The sequence below is a fragment of the Somniosus microcephalus genome, chromosome 28, assembly GCF_052327205.1.
Source record: "Somniosus microcephalus isolate GS21.2 chromosome 28, FLI_Smic_1.0, whole genome shotgun sequence".
In the NCBI taxonomy this organism is placed as follows: Eukaryota; Metazoa; Chordata; class Chondrichthyes; order Squaliformes; family Somniosidae; genus Somniosus; species Somniosus microcephalus.
The window spans coordinates 8088620-8109218 of NC_141014.1; the positions used below are offsets into that span (position 1 = coordinate 8088620).

At 48.2% G+C, this 20599-nt stretch overlaps 1 protein-coding gene across 1 annotated transcript in view; it reads left to right on the top strand.

Annotated features, from left to right (window-relative positions):
* LOC147098757 (GTP-binding protein Rhes-like) overlaps nt 1-20599 on the top strand; it is a 496039-nt gene that overhangs the window by 58598 nt on the left and 416842 nt on the right. Inside the window, exon 2 of the mRNA XM_085969430.1 lies at nt 3270-3549. Coding sequence (XP_085825556.1) covers nt 3279-3549 — 271 coding nt within the window. The 5' untranslated portion in view covers nt 3270-3278. The remainder of the gene's footprint in view (nt 1-3269; nt 3550-20599) is intronic.

A 20599-nucleotide genomic window follows, 5' to 3' on the forward strand; every position in this document is an offset into this window, starting at 1 on the left:
CTCTATCTCTCCGTCCCTCCAGTACTAATCCGTCTATCCCTCCGTCCCTCTCTGTACTAATCCCTCTATCTCTCCGTCCCTCTCTGTACTAATCCCTCTATCGCTCTGTCCCTCTGGGTAATAATCTCTCTATTCCTCCGTCCCTCTCGGTACTAATCCCTCTATCTCTCCGTCCCTCTCTGTACTAATCCCTCTATTCCTCCATCCCTCTCGGTACTAATCCCTCTATCTCTCCGTCCCTCTCTGTACTAATCCCTCTATCTCTCTGTCCCTCTCTGTACTAATCCCTCTATCTCTCCGTCCCTCTCTGTACTAATCCCTCTATCCCTCCGTCCCTCTCTGTACTAATCCCGCTATCCCTCCGTCCCTCTCTGTACTAATCCCTCTATTCCTCCGTCCCTCTCGGTACTAATCCCTCTATCTCTCCGTCCCTCTCTGTACTAATCCCTCTATCTCTCCGTCCCTCTCGGTACTAATCCCTCTATCCCTCCGTCCCTCTCTGTACTAATCCCGCTATCCCTCCGTCCCTCTCTGTACTAATCCCTCTATCCCTCCGTCCCTCTCGGTACTAATCCCTCTATCTCTCCGTCCCTCTCTGTACTAATCCCTCTATCTCTCCGTCCCTCACAGTACTAATCCCTCTATCCCTCCGTCCCTCTCTGTACCAATCCCTCTATCCCTCCGTCCCTCTCTGTACTAATCCCTCTATTCCTCCGTCCCTCTCGGTACTAATCCCTCTATCTCTCCGTCCCTCTCGGTACTAATCCCTCTATCCCTCTATCCCTCTCTGTACTAATCCCTCTATCCCTCTGTCCCTCTCTGTACTAATCCCTCTATCCCTCCATCCCTCTCTGTACTAATCCCTCTATCCCTCCGTCCCTCTCTGTACTAATCCCTCTATCCCTCCGTCCCTCTCTGTACTAATCCCTCTATCTCTCCGTCCCTCTTGGTACTAATCCCTCTATCCCTCCGTCCCTCTCTGTACTAATCCCTCTATCCCTCCGTCCCTCTCTGTACTAATCCCTCTATCCCTCCTACCCTCTCTGTACTAATCCCTCCGTCCCTCCGTCCCTCTCTGTACTAATCCCTCTATCCCTCCGTCCCTCTCTGTACTAATCCCTCTATCGCTCTGTCCCTCTGGGTACTAATCCCTCTATCCCTCCGTCCCTCTCTGTACTAATCCCTCTATCCCTCCGTCCCTCTCTGTACTAATCCCTCTATTCCTCCGTCCCTCTCTGTACTAATCCCTCCGTCCCTCTCTGTAATAATCCCTCTATCCCTCTCTATACTAATCCCTCTATCCCTCCATCCCTCGCGGTACTAATCCCTCTATCCCTCCATCCCTCTCGGTACTAATCCCTCTATCCCTCCATCCCTCTCAGTACTAATCCCTCTATCCCTCCGTCCCTCTTTGTACTAATCCCTCTGTGCCTCGATCCTGTTTCCGGCTCTGACGCAGGTTGCTGGTGAGATGCCGGATGCTGCTCTGTGAGGGAGAAGGATCGAGCAGGAAGTGAGATGAGCGGGAGTGCAGCGGGCGTCCTGTCCCTGAGTGTTTGGGCAGTGAATGTTTAGCAAACAGATTCCTGCCAGTTTGAGCTGCTGGAGTCAGTCTGTGAATCTGAAACTACGGAATTGGCGGTGTATCAGGAGCAAGCTCACTGCCTGTAAAGGCCCAGGTCAGAGCCCATTCCCTGCTCTACAGTCCAGACTCCATATCCGCCCACACCCCTCAACAGTGCCTTGATTCCCATGCACCCTGTCCGATGGTCTCTCCTCTCCTGTTCTCTCTCTCTCTCTCTCTCTCCTCTCCCCACCTCCTCCTCTCTCGCCTCCTCTCTCTCCTCCTCCCCCTCCTCCTCCCCCTTCCTCCGCTTTCCCCCCCCCCCTCCTCCTCCCCCTTCCTCCGCTTTCCCCCCCCCCCCCACTCAATCGGAGTGTTGGACTGAGGCAAAGTGCATCAAGTCCGAGCCCAGGCCTGTGCCTGTTTGATGTCCACCTTCGAGCTGGGGGACAATGGTGGAGGAGGAGGTCCCTCCTGGCTGCAGTTGGTTGAGGTCAGCCATCGGGCTGGGCACTGGGACTGTCGCAGTCTGTGACTGGGCCCTGGGACTGTCGCAGTCTGTGACTGGGCACTGGGACTGTCGCAGTCTGTGACTGGGCACTGGGACTGTCGCAGTCTGTGACTGGGCACTGGGACTGTCGCAGTCTGTGACTGGGCCCTGGGACTGTCGCAGTCTGTGACTGGGCCCTGGGACTGTCGCAGTCTGTGACTGGGCCCTGGGACTGTCGCAGTCTGTGACTGGGCCCTGGGACTGTCGCAGTCTGTGACTGGGCCCTGGGACTGTCGCAGTCTGTGACTGGGCACTGGGACTGTCGCAGTCTGTGACTGGGCCCTGGGACTGTCGCAGTCTGTGACTGGGCACTGGGACTGTCGCAGTCTGTGACTGGGCCCTGGGACTGTCGCAGTCTGTGACTGGGCACTGGGACTGTCGCAGTCTGTGACTGGGCCCTGGGACTGTCGCAGTCTGTGACTGGGCCCTGGGACTGTCGCAGTCTGTGACTGGGCCCTGGGACTGTCGCAGTCTGTGACTGGGCCCTGGGACTGTCGCAGTCTGTGACTGGGCCCTGGGACTGTCGCAGTCTGTGACTGGGCCCTGGGACTGTCGCAGTCTGTGACTGGGCCCTGGGACTGTCGCAGTCTGTGACTGGGCCCTGGGACTGTCGCAGTCTGTGACTGGGCACTGGGACTGTCGCAGTCTGTGACTGGGCACTGGGACTGTCGCAGACTGTGACTGGGCACTGGGACTGTCGCAGACTGTGACTGGGCACTGGGACTGTCGCAGACTGTGACTGGGCACTGGGACTGTCGCAGCCTGTGACTGGGCCCTGGGACTGTCGCAGCCTGTGACTGGGCCCTGGGACTGTCGCAGCCTGTGACTGGGCCCTGGGACTGTCGCAGCCTGTGACTGGGCCCTGGGACTGTCGCAGCCTGTGACTGGGCCCTGGGACTGTCGCAGCCTGTGACTGGGCCCTGGGACTGTCGCAGTCTGTGACTGGGCACTGGGACTGTCGCAGTCTGTGACTGGGCTCCACCTTCGACACTGGGTTCACTCACATTCAGGAAAGAGGGGTTCAAAGGGTCATGCCCCATAAACGGATGACATCAGTCCCTTAAATGGCGTGTTGCAGCTCACGAGGCTGCACTCAGAACCTTCAGTAGGCCCTTGTAACATCTCCTCTCTAACATGGAGCCCTCTGTTGTCTAGGTGAGGGCGATGATGAAGACTTTCTACTCCAGCCCCACCACGCTGAATGTACCAGCTAAAAACTCCTACAGGATGGTGATCCTGGGGGCCTCCAAGGTGGGAAAGTCCTGCATCGTGTCTCGCTTTCTGAACAGCAGGTTCGAGGAGCAGTATACTCCCACCATCGAGGACTTCCACCGCAAAGTCTACAACATCCGCGGCAATATCTACCAGCTCGACATCCTTGACACATCCGGGAATCACCCCTTCCCCGCCATGAGGAGACTTTCCATACTCACAGGTAGGTCTGGAGAGAGAGAGGGATATATGGAGAGAGAGAGAGAGAGAGAGAGATATATGGAGAGAGAGAGAGAGAGAGAGGGATATATGGAGAGAGAGAGAGAGGGAGCGAGGGATATATGGAGAGAGAGAGAGAGAGGGATATATGGAGAGAGAGAGAGAGAGAGTGATATATGGAGAGAGAGAGAGCGAGGGATATATGGAGAGAGAGAGAGAGAGATATGGAGAGAGAGAGAGAGATATATGAGAGAGAGGGGGAGCGAGGGATATATGGAGAGAGAGAGAGGGGGGGATATATGGAGAGAGAGAGAGAGATATATGGAGAGAGAGAGGGAGCGAGGGATATATGGAGAGAGAGAGATATATGGAGAGAGAGAGAGAGAGAGGGATATATGGAGAGAGAGAGAGGGAGAGAGAGAGAAATATATGGAGAGAGAGAGAGGGATATATGGGGAGAGAGAGAGAGAGAGGGATATATGGGGAGAGAGAGAGAGGGATATATATGGAGAGAGAGAGGGAGGGATATATGGGGAGAGAGAGAGAGGGATATATGGAGAGAGAGAGAGAGATATATGGAGAGAGAGAGAGAGAGAGAGATATATGGAGAGAGAGAGAGATATATGGAGAGAGAGAGAGAGAGAGAGAGAGATATATATAGAGAGAGAGAGGGATATATGGAGAGAGAGAGAGAGAGATATGGAGAGAGAGAGAGAGAGATATATATAGAGAGAGAGGGAGATATGGAGAGAGAGAGAGAGAGAGAGATATGGAGAGAGAGATATATAGAGAGAGAGAGGGATATATGGAGAGAGAGAGAGAGAGAGAGGGGTATATGGAGAGAGAGGGGTATATGGAGAGAGAGAGAGAGGGGTATATGGAGAGAGAGAGAGAAATATATGGAGAGAGAGAGGGGTATATGGAGAGAGAGAGAGAGAGGGGTGTATGGAGAGAGAGAGAGAAATATATGGAGAGAGAGAGAGAGGGATATATGGAGAGAGAGAGAAATATATGGAGAGAGAGAGAGGGATATATGGGGAGAGAGAGAGAGAGATATATGGAGAGAGAGGGAGAGGGATATATATAGAGAGAGAGAGAGAGAGAGAGAGAGAGAGGGATATATGGGGAGAGAGAGAGGGGTATATGGAGAGAGGAATCTTGGTGTGGTATAAAGGAGAACTGGACAAACACATCTCACCGATAAAACAGGGAAAATCACACGTATGGTTAAAATTAGATAAAAATATAGGAATAGCAAAAAAAGATGTTTACTTATGTAGTGGCGCTTCTTAGTTTCCAAACAGGCAGGCCACTGAGCTGTGGGGCCTTTAACAACGAGTAGACGCGTGTCGAAATAAAACGTTCCCAAACGTAGCTTTGTCTTTTAAACTGTTTACTATAACACTTAACAAGCAGAATTACAAAGCAAACACGTATAAACGAACACGGTCAAAAACTGTACTGCTCCAAACCTCACAGCTTCTGCCTCTTTCACCACGTGCAGTTTAAAACTGTAAGATGGCTGCACCCATGTGTGGCTTAGGGACTGTTCCATTGTGGCAAGAATGAAGGGGGTGTCGGACTATACTACTGGAGCAAGAAAATAGGGGGTTTCTTAATACAATAAGTCGTTCAGGTAAATTAACTGTATTATGCCATTTAGCCACTATTTTAAAGTATTTTCTTAAGCTTTTATGGCTCTTACATTCCGGCCCCTAATTGACTAGGCACATGAAGCATATCAATTACTCAAACATTAAGAGTCATAAACTAACGAGTTCAACATATTTACAATACAAGTGTCCACTTTTTTCTTTCGTTCAGGAGCTTTTCACGCTGCTTCTTGTAGCAGGCAGAGCTTTGTGATCGGTCTCTCCAGGGTACTGGTCTTGGTTTGCAAACAGACGCGACGAACGACGCCTCTGGAGTCTGGCATGGTCTTAATTATTTTTCCCATCAACCAAGAATTTCTAGGGGCTGAATCATCCACAATTAAGACAATGTCTCCGACGATGAAGTTCCTCTTTATTTTGGACCATTTTTGACGCTCCTGTAGCAGAGGTAAGTATTCTCTTGTCCATCTGGTCCAGAAGAGGTCTGACATATACTGAACTTGCCTCCACTTCCGACGGGCATACAGATCTTCCTTTTTGAAGACTCCCGGGGGCATGGCTGGCTGTGTTTTCAACAACAACAGGTGGTTCGGAGTCAGGGCTTCGAGGTCATTGGGGTCATCTGATGTCTTAGTTATTGGTCGGTCATTAATGATGGCTTCGACCTCGCACAGAACGGTTTGGAGTCCCTCGTCGTCCAGCGCTTGCTGCTTCAGTACAGAACTGAGTAGTTTTCTTACGGTGCGTATCTGTCTTTCCCAGACACCTCCGTGGTGGGATGCAGCCGGAGGATTGAAAATCCACTTAATTCCTGTTTGCATCATGGCTTCCTGTATTTTAAGCTGATTCCAACCTTCAATAGCTTCCCGTAGTTCTCTCTCCGCTCCGACGAAATTAGTGCCATTATCAGAACGTATAATGGACACCTGTCCTCTTCTACAGACAAAGCGCCGCAAGGCGTTAATACAGGAATCAGTGTCAAGCGTGTGTGCCACCTCAATATGAACTGCTCTGATGGTCAAACAAGTGAAAAGCACACCATATCTCTTGACAAGGCTCCGTCCTCGCTTTACCTCGAAAGGCCCGAAATAGTCCACCCCTACGTTTGTAAATGGGGGCTTGTCTGGTAACAAACGGTCTTCAGGCAGGTCTGCCATTTTCTGCTCCCCAGCTCTAGCGTGTAACCGTCTGCAAACAATACATTCAGAGAGTATTTTTCTTATTACGGAATTAGCTCCTGGAATCCAGTATCTTTGTCTTAGCTTCGCAAGCACGTGATTCCTCCCACTGTGTCCAATACTCTGGTGTATATGCTGAAGAATGAGAGTAGCAGCCCGGAGGTCCTTAGAAAGGATAGCAGGATGCTTGGCCTCCTCTGGCATAGCAGATTTGTTTAGTCTCCCTCCCACCCTCAGTACTCCATCTTGCAGTGTAGGGTCCAGCTTGTAGATATGACTACCTTTCTTGATTGGAGTATTTTGCTGTAGAGCTTCGGTTTCTTCTGGGTATCTTTGTCTTTGACTGAAGCAAACTATCTCCTTCTCAGCCTTGGCCAAATCCTCCACGGTCAATGAATTCTTGCTCAATGTGGTCTTGTGCTGATGCATATACTGCTGTAGAAGCATTCTCTGCTTATCAGGGTTACTTTCAGACTGACTGATAGTGGCTCGGTACTCTTTTCTCTTACCGCTCAGGTGTAGCAGCAACCCTTTCAACCTTAGAAACCATGCAACTGCTTTCCTCAACTGGTGCCATCCTGAGAAATGGTTAACAAGCTTGTTCACTGTGTCAAAGTTCTCTTTCGTAGTTATGAAATTTACTGTGACTGATCTCTTGACTTCGACGTCGTCTTCAGTAATCTGACTTGGCATATCTGGTCTTTCTGGCCATGATCTCTCTGTTTCCAGCAGATAACTTGGGCCTTGTATCCAAGTTTCACTCCTCATGAAGTTTTCAGCCTTCAATCCCCGTGAGGCTTGATCTGCTGGGTTTAATGAGGTGTTTACATACCTCCATTGAGATGGTTGTGTAGCTTCTCTAATGGATGAGATTCTGTTTGCTACGAAGGTCTTGAAGCGTATCTTCTCATTCTCTATATACTTCAGCACCGTCGTGCTATCCGTCCAGAAGACAAATTCTTCTAATGGGAGCTGTAACTCTTTACGCATCACCTGGTCAACTTTAACTGCAACAACCGCTGCCGTCAATTCCAGTCTCGGGATGGTGACCTGCTTCAGCGGAGCCACCCTGGATTTTCCCATGAGGAAGGCACAATGTTTCTGGCCCTGTTGATTTGTCAGCAAGAGGTAGGTAGCCGTGCCATAGCCGTCCTCACTGGCGTCCGAGAAATGATGTAGTTGAGCCGTCTTTGTAACTCCAAAACTCGCGGGCTTGATGCCTCTACTGACGTTGAAGCTAGAAAGTTGTTGCAAATCTGTCAGCCATCTGTGCCATCTCTGAGCTTGACCTTCTGGGATATCTTCATCCCATCCTCTCTTGTCTCTACACAGCTCTCGTAGCATCAGCTTCACCGGCAGAATGAGTGGTGCCAGGAATCCGAGAGGGTCATAGATGGAACTGACCACGGGGAGAATCCCTCGTCTTGTGGATGGTCTTTCGTTCACCATTATCCTGAAGTTGAACGTGTCTGACTCGATGCACCATTGTACACCAAGAGCTCTCTCGATAGGAAGGACATCGTGGCTCAGGTCCAGATCTTTGACTTCGGTGGCTCTTTCCTTTTCTGGGATAGAAGCTAGAACTGCTCTGCTGTTGCTTATCCACTTAGTCAGATGGAATCCTCCATTCGAACACAGAGTTCTAAGGTCTCTTGACAGTGCGATGGCATCGTCTTCTGTTGACACGGACTTCAGACAGTCATCGACATAAAAGTTTCTGAAGATTGTCTCCACAGCCTCGGATGGTGCTTTGCCCTTGCCATCTTCTGCAGTTTTTCTGAGAGCGTAGCTTGCACAGCTGGGAGATGATGTGGCTCCAAACAGGTGTACGGCCATTCTACATTCCACCATCGCTTCACTAACGTCGCCATCTGGCCACCAAAGGAAACGCAGAAGATCAGCATCTTCGTCAGGGATTCTGACTTGGTAGAACATTGATTCTATGTCTGCCATCATGGCAACGAGCTCTTGTCTAAACCTAGTCAAGACGCCAATGAGGGTATTAGTAAGATCAGGACCTTGAAGCAGCTGGTCATTCAATGAAGTTCCTCTGAATGAGGCGGCGCAGTCAAACACTACACGGATCTTTTTCTTCTTTGGGTGATACACCCCGTGATGAGGAATGTACCAGACCCTTCCATCGTCTCTGTTCAACTGTTCTTCGGGCACTTTTACAGCATAGCCTTTCGCTATGATGTTTCTCATGAAGTCTTTGTAGTCTTCGTGAAAGTCGGGGTTCTTGTTCAGCTTTCTCTTTAGATTGATGGCGCGTTGCTCTGCTATGCAGCGATTGTTCGGCATCTTCGCGGTCTGTCTTCTCAGTGGCAAACCAATGTGATAGTGGCCATCAATGAACTGTGTAGACCTTGTCATCAAACCCATGAACTAATGGTCTTCTTGTGACATCTCTGTCTTTTCCTCACAGCTGCGTTCTGAGAAGTCTGCGTTGAACTGCTGTATCAACAGCTCTTCAATGCTTGCGATAGAGATGCGATTAACTGTGACGTTTTGTCGTTCCTCCTTGTTCGACTTGTGGCCATCATCTCTCCTTACCGGTCCATTGATTACCCATCCAAGGGCTGTCCTGACGGCGTAGGGTCCGTCATCCTTGCTGTTTATCACCTGCCATGGCTCCATAGTTTTGTAGGCATTGGTTCCAATTAATAGGCCAATTTCTGCTTCAATGTATGGGAGACGCACCTTTTCTAGGTAGGGCCATCTATCCACATCCTTCTGCAGGGCTAGGTTCCCTATTCTAACAGGAATCTCCCTCTGTGTGAAAACATTAGGCAGGTCTATGAAGTCCTTCTCTTCAAGTCCACACACTTCTAGGTCTGACAGGATATAACTTTGCATTGACTTCTCATGACCCATGGTGCGTAATAGGATTTCTGTTCTTCTGCCTCTAACGTTCAGCTGTCGCATGAGTGATTCTGTGCAGAACGTTGCTGAACTACCTGGATCCATGAAGGCGTAAGTCTCCACAACCTTCTCACTCCTCTTAGACTTGATCCTTACTGGTACGATGGCAAGAATACAGTCACTGTCACCGGCCCCAGTGAGTCCACAAGTCTCTGGTTCTAGCGACACCAGAGCACTTGAAACAACCTTCTCGTCGGTATTGTTTTCTTCACTCTTCTTAGAGACTTGTTCTTCTTTATGGATATGCAGCAGACTGGGATGTTTCCGAGTGCACTCTCTGCATGTTGTTCTTTGCTTACAGTTTCTACTCAGGTGCCCCTGAGAGAGACATCCAAAACATAGGCCGTTGTACTTCAGGAATTCGACTCTGTCCTTATGTGGCTGTGCTTTGATGTCGCTGCAGAAATCCAATGTATGATTCTTCTGGCAGAATAAGCATGGCTTCTGAAAGGCATTAGCAGGTGTCACTGTGCTGCTCTTTTTGGGAGATGAGTTCTGGGGCCTTTCTTCCTCGGCCTGAGTGACGATAGTTGCAAAGCTGCTTCCCCTGGAACCACCTTTCCTGAGAGTCTTTGATTCAGCAGGCTTGGCTTTCACTCTTCCATCGGTGGTCGGGCTGACATCCTGGATGTTTCCAAACAATGGGTCCCTAGCAATTTTAGCCTGTTTGTCTATGAAATTCACTAAGTCTGCAAACCTGGCTCTACTTTTCCGTCTCTCCATTATCTCAAAGGCTGTTCTTCTCCATTGTTCTCTCATCCTGTAAGGAAGCTTAGAGATGACGATTCTCATAGTCGTAGGATTGTCCATCTCTTCCATGAATTCAACATCCTCCATGGTGTTGCGACATCCTATGAGGAAGAGAACATATGCGTTCAATGCCTCTCCGTCTTCCGATCTGATCTGTGGCCACTTGGTAGCCTTTTCGATATATGCAGTGGCTATCTTCAGCTCGTTACCATAGTGCTCCTGCAGCAACTTCCTGGCTTCTATGTATCCCCGGTCCGGTCTCATGTGTTCACAGCTTCTGACCAGGTCTTGTGGTTTACCACTGGTGTACTGTCCCAGGTAGTACAACTTATCACTGCTGCTCTCTGTCTTGGAGTCAATGGCTTGTTCAAAGGATCTGATGAAGGGCTTATACTTGAGTGGGTCGCCTTGGAACACTGGTATGTCTCTTTGAGGGAGTCGAAACTGTTGTGTATGTAATATGTGTGCTACTTTGAACCTATGGACAGGACTGCACTACTTGTAGGGCGTAGTGATACGCAGTACCACTCCTGGCCATAGGGGTATAAATAGTACTGTGGGTACTGATCTCCCCTCAGTTCCCGCCTGTGGGCATGAAGTAAAGACCTACGTGCAGTCCCTACCTCCAACCAGTAAAGACCTGTTTGAGTTATACGTTTAAGTCTTTGTGTTAATTGTGCAATACAATACACATACTTAACATTGGCGATGAGTCGGTTCGAACCCTGCGGCAGTTATTCCACGGCGGCTTCGTCCAAAGACAGGACGTTGAAGAGAGGTTTCAATCCTCAACACCCCACTGAAAACTGAAGGGCAGCAGAAATTCTGACAGCTTCCAGCGACTGGAAGCGACAGGCATTAGGACCCTGAAGCCTCCATAACCTCGTGGGTAAGCCGAGCAGCGTTGGCTGCAAAGACAGGGCCACCGATCGGGAAATAAGGGCGATCGCAATCCCTGATAAGAGCCGCGGTGAAACGCGCGAGCGGGTAAGCCAGAGCCCGGGAGGGAGCGAGTAAGAGCCGCGCGAGCGGGTGAGCCAGAGGCCGGGAGCCGCTTCAAGCGGGAGGCGCTTAGCGGGCCAGCGATCGCACCGGTGATAAGGGCTGAGAACCGCTTCGGGCGGGCGGCGCACCAGCGATCGCACAGGAGATAAGGGCCGCAGTCGGGCTGAAAGTCAGCGACGAGAAGCGCGGGAAAACCGCCATTGAAGTGGGCGGGGAGAGCGAGAAGCGCGGGAAAGCCGCCATTTTTCGCGGGAAAACCGCTGGGGAAGAAGGCAGAAGCGGGAAACCGCCATCTTAGAAAATTAATAAGAATTTTCAGAAACAACAAATAAGTGAAGCAATACTTGTGTTGTTCTCGAGAAGAGAAGAAGATGCCTAAACACGGGAATATTAGCACCTTTGATAGTGACCTCGAAGATTGGGCCATATATGTTGAAAGAGTAAAAAATTATTGTAAGGCCAATAAAATTCGTGACCAAGATAAAGCTCTAACATTATTAAATTTAATGGGTGCGAAGACATACGGGCAATTGAAACACCTGTTATCACCAGATGAACTGGCGGATAAGACGTTCGATGAGATTGTTACTGTCCTGAAAGATCATCTAAACCCCACGTCGCTGATGCTAGCGGAACGATTTAAATTTTACGACAGAAGGCAGCTACAGCATGAAAGCAATGCTGAATATTTGCTGGAATTGCGTAAATTAGCGAAATATTGCCAGTTTGGAACGGGACTGACAGATGCACTACGAGACAAATTTGTGTGTGGTTTATTTAAACAGGATACACAAAAGCGACTGCTCGAGGAGAATGAGCTGACGCTTGAGAAGGCGGTCACTATGGCAGCAGCACACGAAGCCGCAGCGAGAGGCACGGCAGTAATGCAGCTACGGTCACCGGAGCTCAGTGCACACAAATTGGGTGTGAGTTCTGGCAAATGTTATCGTTGCGGAAAGACAACGCATGATCAGAACCAGTGTTGGTTTAAAAACCAAGAATGTAGAACTTGTGGTAGGCTTGGACATATAGCTAGAGTATGCAGGTCAGGGAAGAAGACCAGCAACAAGAAGTCACCGCAAGGAAAATACGCAAAGGTACACAAGGTGACCGAACAGGAGTCCGATTCAGACGCTAGCAGTAATGAACTGGCTAGCTTAAGCTGTAATGAACTGGCTAGCTTAAGAGTACTCAATGCTGGTAAGGGTGCAGACCTCCAGACAATTTGGGTCACTCTTCAGATAGAAGGAGTCCAAGTAAAACTGGAATTGGACACTGGATCGGCATTGACGGTCATAAATAAGAAAGATTACGGAAAGTTATTCCAACATATTCCCCTACAGGATACGGGGATTATATTGAAAACATACACGGGGCAAAGAGTGTACCCCATCGGGAAAATAGAGGTTGCAGTGGTCCACAAGGGCGAAGACAGTCAAATAATGGACTTATATGTGATATCTGAAGGAGGTCCTCCATTACTAGGACGGGAGTGGATTAGGAAAATGAATATGGACTGGCATTTCCTACAAACAATAACGAGTGAGAACTCGGTGAACATAATCAACCCAGACTCTGGAACTGATGATGGTAAGACCAACCCGTGTGCAAAAGACAAAGTTTCAGCACAGAATTCCACTGAGATAGAGAATTCTGAGTCTGTCCAGTCTACTGACATGCACATTTCTGAGGGACACCGGGCTCGAACTCAACTCCATTTCAAACTGCAACAGCAATTAGAACAAATGATTCGCCGTTTTGAGCAAGAGATGAATGCGACAAAAGAGTTCTTTGATATAGAGTGGGAACATCTGGAAAGACAACAGAAGCAGCTGCTGGAGCAAATGGAGCAGGAGCACACAAAACGTCTGATGTCAGAGGAGTTAACGGTCAGCCAACTCCTGCATATGCTGAAGGACAGGACTCTGAAATGGGAAAAACTTGAACACGAACTTCAATATTCAAACGGAAGGGGTTCGGAGCTCTCAAAGGTTATTGGAAGAGCTGAGGTGGCAACACAGACTGAGATGACTGCAACAGAGCAGCCCTTGGATGCCAAAAGTACGCTGACTCACGTCAACGTAGAACAACAGACCGCTGAAACAGCTGCTCCGGTAGAGGGATTGAATAGTCCGATCAATCAATCTCCAAAAGAAGTTGAAGTAGTAAAATCTCAAATGAGGTCATTAGTAAACGACTTGCTGAAAGCCCAGAAAAAGCTGGATGAAGAGGTACGCATGAAGAAGTCTCTTCAGGAAAGATGTCTGGACTTGGAACAAAAGCTGGCTAACGCGCAGCTGGGTATGGAGGAAATAGAAGACCCTCTCGCTGGCCTAGATCAGGACGACACCGAATATTACTATGTCCTGTCCTGTCCTGCCCAACTTGTAACTTCGACTCCCACCATACAGAAATCATGGAGGAGCACCGAAAGTCTACGGAACATCGGGAGAAGGTGGCTCTACTACGGAAAAAGGAGGAACTGCGCATGCAGCTGGCAGCTGACAGTGGAGCCGAGAGTCTCCAAGAAGCAGAAAAGGGAAAGTCGAAACAGAAGATGACCCATCTGAACCATTATTACCTCTACCAGATCACACACGTGGTCCCTCCGAACGGAGCCAATTCAGTTCGGAAGTTCAAACTGTTAAATCCATGGAAGGACTATTGAATGAGTCACTCCAGCAACGTGAACCGACTACACCACAGAGACTGAATCTGTGATCTGTTTTGACATGAAGTTATCTATGTATCTATGTTATTCTGTTATGTAAACCTGAAGTTATATATGTATATATGTTATTACGTTATGTTAAATGGGGAGATGACTGTAAAGCTAAGAAGGGAGGAATGTTGTGTATGTAATATGTGTGCTACTTTGAACCTATGGACAGGACTGCACTACTTGTAGGGCATAGTGATACGCAGTACCACTCCTGGCCATAGGGGTATAAATAGTACTGTGGGTACTGATCTCCCCTCAGTTCCCGCCTGTGGGCATGAAGTAAAGACCTACGTGCAGTCCCTACCTCCAACCAGTAAAGACCTGTTTGAGTTATACGTTTAAGTCTTTGTGTTAATTGTGCAATACAATACACATACTTAACAGAAACAGATTCTGTTGTTTTACAAGCATCTCTGTAATTTCGTTCTGACGTTGCATCACTCGGTATAGGCTTCTCCCTGTGTCTTCAGGCCTCTGGTGGTCATCAGCAGGGTCTAGTCTAGACCGTCTGACGTCTGGGGTAGCATCACGTGCTCCTGTTAGTGGAGAGGCCACTCTTCCACGCTGTAATGCCGGGGAATTGCTTTCGGGCTCTGTTGTAACTCTTGAAGGTGCCCTGGATCCAACTCTATGTGGCAACGTTGACTGGCAGTGGCTCCCGCCGTCCCGTGAGCCTTCATAATCTTCGTACGCACTCAACCTGGCATCTGAGACCTCGATAGCTGTTTTCATCTCCAGCCGTTCTTTCTTTGCCTGCACCTGGGCCCGCTGGGCCTGCACTTGGGCCTGTTGGGCCTGCAGTTGGGCCTGTTGGGCCTGCAGTTGGGCCTGCAGTTGGGCCTCTTGGACCTGCAGTTGGGCCTCTTCCCGTTCAAGAGCTTGCTTCTCATCTAAAGATGCTGCGCGCGCCATCAACGCCGCCCGTTCAGCCTCCGCTCTCATGCGTCGCGCCGAGCTTGTGGTAGAAGTGACTGACCTGCGTCCAGAAACAGAGCTACCTTCTTTTCGATTTTTGCTCGGTCTGGCGGAAGTCTCTGAAATGCTATCGTCTGGTCCGACTTCATCGTCAACCTTATCTTTCTCTGCTGTATCAGCATCTTGACGAATTTTTAACATCCACTGCTCCGTGGCCTTGATATAGTCCTTAATGCTGGTTGATTTAAGATCAAACCAGTCGTGCTGATCAGTGTTTCCCTCTTCTTCAGACAGAAGTGCTAATACATCTTCATTGAGTATATTAAATTCTTCATGCAGCTTGGAGAAATCGTAATACATCATGTCTTCAGCTTTCTTAATATTAGTATTATCTTCCATGAGACGATCAATTATCTTCATTTTTCCAGTTATCTGAACTAATTTAGCCTTCCTTGCACCTATGCTTCTATGTAACTTCTCTTCCCTTGCCTTTGGGGTGAGCTTTATTTCCCTCTTTTGGCCAGCAATCCTTCTGGCTGGGGGAAGCTCCTGGCTCCGTAAGGCCTCGGCCATTTTACCCGCAGCTCTTATTTAGCTTCTCAACAGAATGAACAAAGCAAGTAACAGTCACTGTACCTTCGCTTTCTTAAATTGTCGTCTGGCTCCGTGACCATTCATGTATACGTTCGCCGACGATTCCGTCCCTTCCTTCTTAGGGAGCTAGTTTTTAACCAATGTAGTGGCGCTTCTTCGTTTCCAAACAGGCAGGCCACTGAGCTGTGGGGCCTTTAACAACGAGTAGACGCGTGTCGAAATAAAACGTTCCCAAACGTAGCTTTGTCTTTTAAACTGTTTACTATAACACTTAACAAGCAGAATTACAAAGCAAACACGTATAAACGAACACGGTCAAAAACTGTACTGCTCCAAACCTCACAGTTTCTGCCTCTTTCACCACGTGCAGTTTAAAACTGTAAGATGGCTGCACCCATGTGTGGCTTAGGGACTGTTCCATTGTGGCAAGAATGAAGGGGGTGTCGGACTATACTACTGGAGCAAGAAAATAGGGGGTTTCTTAATACAATAAGTCGTTCAGGTAAATTAACTGTATTATGCCATTTAGCCACTATTTTAAAGTATTTTCTTAAGCTTTTATGGCTCTTACAACTTATGTGCGATCTACATACCTCCAATAGAATTGCCATATTTTGAAGAGATATTTGACACTCTCCACATGGAAATCAGCCATTTCCAGGCCCAAGGAAAGGTGCTACTATGTGGGGACCTAAATGCAAGGACCGGATGTGAACCTGACTTCATAGACCCACAGGGCAACAACCATGTGTTTGGCCAGACCCCTTTATATGTCACACCAGCCATCGCAAATCGGAACAACCTTGATTGTGAAATAAATAAAAGCGGTAGGGAGGTAGTGCAACTCTGCCGAGCCTTAGGCCTGTACATAGTTAACGGTAGGTTCAGAGGGGACTCCTTAGGGAGACTCACATATTCCTCAACTCTTGGGTCTAGTGTGGTGGATTATACAATCACTGACCTGGACCCCTGCGATATCAACGCATTCACTGTCAGGCAGCAATCCCCCCTCTCAGACCATAACCAAATAAATGTGTACCTTAAACTTTCTGCCCAAACTACAGACACAAAAAAGGAACTCAGTAAGCTCCATAAAATAAACCAGACATACAGATGGGCCCCAGACAGTGGAGACAAATTCATCACCGCACTAAACTCACCTGATCTCACAAGTAAAATATCAAAATTTAAAGAAAATCTATGAGATCACCAGAGATGGTGTAAACATGGCCATAGATGATATAAATATGATCTTCCATGAGGCAGCTGTAAAAGCCGACCTTGTGAAACAGAAGAGGAAACGTTACAAAAGACACAATAAAAATGAGAAATGGTTTGACCACGAATGCAAAAATGCCAGAAAAGACCTGAGAAAAATAGCAAACCAAAAACATCGCCAACCAAACAATCCAGACCTACGTACTAGATACAATGAGACCCTCAAAAGATATAAACACACCATTAGGAACAAAACACAAAATTATACCCACAAAATACTCGAAGAAATTGAAAACTCCATTAATCCAAATCAATTCTGGGAAATGTGGAATAACCTGAGTACAACACAATTGCAAGCATTACCAATCCAAGATGGCAACATCTGGAGAACACATTTTGAAAACCTCTACAAAGACATCCCAATAAACGAAACAAACCCAAGTCAACATCATGTCACAGAAAAACTCCACACATTAGGAGCAACAATTAAAGACAACCAAAACCCTCTAGACTCCCCAATCACATGGAAAGAACTGGCCACAAAAACAAAATCTCTCCACCTAAAGAAAGCCTGTGGTCCAGACAACATCAAAAATGAAATGCTCAAGTTCAGCAATATGGAGATGCAGGGTGCGGTACTCAAGTTATTCAACATCATATTACGTTCAGGCTGTTTTCCTGATATCTGGTGCCAAGGACTCATCTCTCCCATATATAAAAGTGGAAACAAATCAGACCCAAATAACTACCGCGGCATCTGTGTCAACAGTTGTCTAGGGAAGTTATTCTGCAGTATTCTAAATAGTAGATTACTGGATTTTCTTAACAAACATAAGATCCTTAGAAAAAATCAAATAGGCTTTCTTCCAAAACACCGCACCACCGACCATATCTATACCCTTCACACTCTCATTGAAAAGCATGTACACCAAACAAAAAATGGGAAAATATTCGCTTGTTTCATTGACTTCAAGAAAGCCTTTGACTCTATCTGGCACGAAGGGCTCTATTACAAACTTCTTCAGTGTGGAATAGGGGGCAAAGTCTATGACCTTATTAAATCGATGTATCTGAAAAATAAATGCGGTGTCAAAATTGGAGACAAACGCACCTGTTTCTTCACCCAGAGAAGAGGCGTCCGGCAGGGCTGCAATTTGAGCCTGACCCTGTTCAACATATACATAAATGAACTAGCAGACATGCTGGAGCAAAGCGGGTCACCGGGTCTATGTCTCTTGGATGGAGAAGTGAAATCCCTGTTCTATGCGGACGACCTGGTTCTGCTGTCTCCCACAGAACAGGGATTACAGCAACAACTAGACCTACTCGACAAATACTGCCAAAATTGGGCCCTAACACTAAATCTAAAGAAAACCAACATCATGGTTTTTCAAAAAAGGCCCAAGTGTCAGGAAAACAAATACCAGTTTACTCTCAGTGATACCATCATAGGACACACTATGAGCTACACTTACCTTGGTCTAACCATTACAGCATCAGGGAGCTTCAGCATAGCAGTGAATGCACTAAAAGAAAAAGCCCGAAGAGCCCTATATGCAATAAAAAGAAAATTCTACAACATCCAAATCCCAATCAAAATCTGGCTAAAAATATTTGACAGCGTAATCCTGCCGATTGCGCTGTACGGTAGTGAAGTATGGGGCCCGCTCAATCACCATAGCTACACTAAATGGGAAAAACACACAATAGAAGCCCTGCATGCAGAATTTTGCCAAAGCATCCTTCGCACCCAAAGGAAAACACCAACAAATGCATGCAGAGCCGAACTAGGCAGATACCCACTGATAATAAACATCCAAAAACGAGCACTAAACTTCCTAAATCACCTCAAATCTAGCTCCCCAGACACCCTTCATTTTAAAGCCTTCCAGACCCAAGAGCTAAACCCAGAAAAGAGTCCCCTGAGTCAGCTGCTACTGAAACTAAGTACTCCTACTCAGCCGGACCCTGACCAGTCCCAGACCAACACTGCCGTCCAAACACCAATCCAAGTGAACCAAATCATTAAACAAAGCAAAGAAACCTACCTGGAACATTGGAACAAAATAACCAAAAGCCAAAGCAGATTAGAATGTTACCGGGCCCTAAAAAGAGAATATAAACTGGCAGACTATCTCTCGACCATCAGAGACACAAAACAGAGACAGACCCTCACCAGGTACAGACTAAGCGACCACCAACTGGCAATTGAAAAAGGAAGATACAAGAAATCCTGGCAGCCTAGAGAGAATAGAATATGTGATCAATGTCTGGCCGGCGAGGTTGAGACAGAGATGCATTTCCTCCTAAAATGCGAAAAATTCAACACATCAAGAAACATATTATTTGACAAGCTCAGCCAAACAACCCCAGATTTCAAGGAATTGGATGACCTGTCAAAATTACGATTAGTCCTGGGAGAAGGAGACAGACCATACCTTGGTGCCAAATATGTAACAACATGTCACAACCTGAGGACTGTTTAAAATTAATACTGAATGTACCCACGGATGTACAAAGACTGTTTAAATTAATATTGTTTAAAGTAATATTGTATGTAACCAGGTCAGAATTGTTTGACACCTACAGAATGTTGGAAAACTGTACTTTTTGTTATGTAAGCTTTGGCAATATGGTTCCCTGTAAACTTTCATGCCAATAAAGCATTTGAATTGAATTGAATTGAATTGAGAGAGAGAGAGAGGGATATATGGAGAGAGAGAGAGAGAGGGATATATGGAGAGAGAGAGGGGGATATATGGAGAGAGAGAGAGGGGGGGATATATGGAGAGAGAGAGCGAGGGATATATGGAGAGAGAGAGAGAGGGATAGAGAGAGAGCGAGGGATAGATGGAGAGAGAGAGGGGGATATATGGAGAGAGAGAGAGAAAGGGGGATAGAGGGCGAGGGATAGAGGGCGAGGGATAGAGGGCTCGAGGGCGAGGGATAGAGGGCGAGGGAGAGAGATAGAGGGGGATGAGGAGAGGGGCGTGGCGGAGACAGAGATGCACTTCCTCACAGTTTGTGGAAAATATCAGGGCATCACGGAGAATTTCTACCAAAAATTCACACAAATATGCCCTGAATTCAGAAATTTGAATGACGACCAAAAACTCCCATACCTACTAGGGGAACAGAGAAACTGTGTAACCTTAGCGGCACACTATGTTACAGCTTGCCATAAACAGAGGGACAACCAGTAAACCTAAGAAAAGAGTATATACAAATTATACGAATGTATATTTATACACTCAGGGATATATCTGTTTATACACTGTAGGAATAGATCTGCGTTTATGTGTTCAACCATAAATGTTTTTCGATGCTTTGGCAACATAAGATGTACCTTGTCATGCCAATAAAGTGATTTGAATTGATAGGGGGAGCGAGAGGGATGGGGAGAGAGCGAGAGGGATGGGGAGAGAGGGAGAGGGATGGGGAGAGAGGGAGAGGGATGGGGAGAGAGGGGGAGGGATGGGGAGAGAGGGGGAGGGATGGGGGAGAGGGAGAGGGATGGGGGGAGAGGGAGAGGGATGGGGGGAGAGGGAGAGGGATAGGGGAGAGGGAGAGGGATGAGGGAGAGGGATGGGGAGAGGGAGAGGGATGGGGGGAGAGGGATGGGGGAGAGGGATGGGGAGAGAGGGAGAGCGAGTGAGAGCGCGAGAGGGATGGGGAGAGAGCGAGGGGGATGGGGAGAGAGGGAGAGCGAGTGAGAGCGCGAGAGGGATGGGGAGAGAGCGAGAGGGATGGGGAGAGAGGGAGAGCGAGTGAGAGCGCGAGAGGGATGGGGAGAGAGGGAGAGGGATGGGGAGAGGGAGAGGGATGGGGAGAGAGGGAGAGGGAGAGCGAGTGAGAGCGCGAGAGGGATGGGGAGAGAGGGAGAGGGATGGGGAGAGAGGGAGAGCGAATGAGAGCGCGAGAGGGATGGGGAGAGAGCGAGAGGGATGGGGAGAGAGGGAGAGCGAGTGAGAGCGCGAGAGGGATGGGGAGAGGGAGAGGGATGGGGAGAGAGGGATGGAGAGAGAGAGAGGGATGGGGAGAGAGAGAGAGGGATGGAGAGAGAGAGAGGGATGGAGAGAGAGAGAGAGGGATGGAGAGAGAGAGGGATGGGGAGAGAGGGATGGGGAGAGAGAGGGA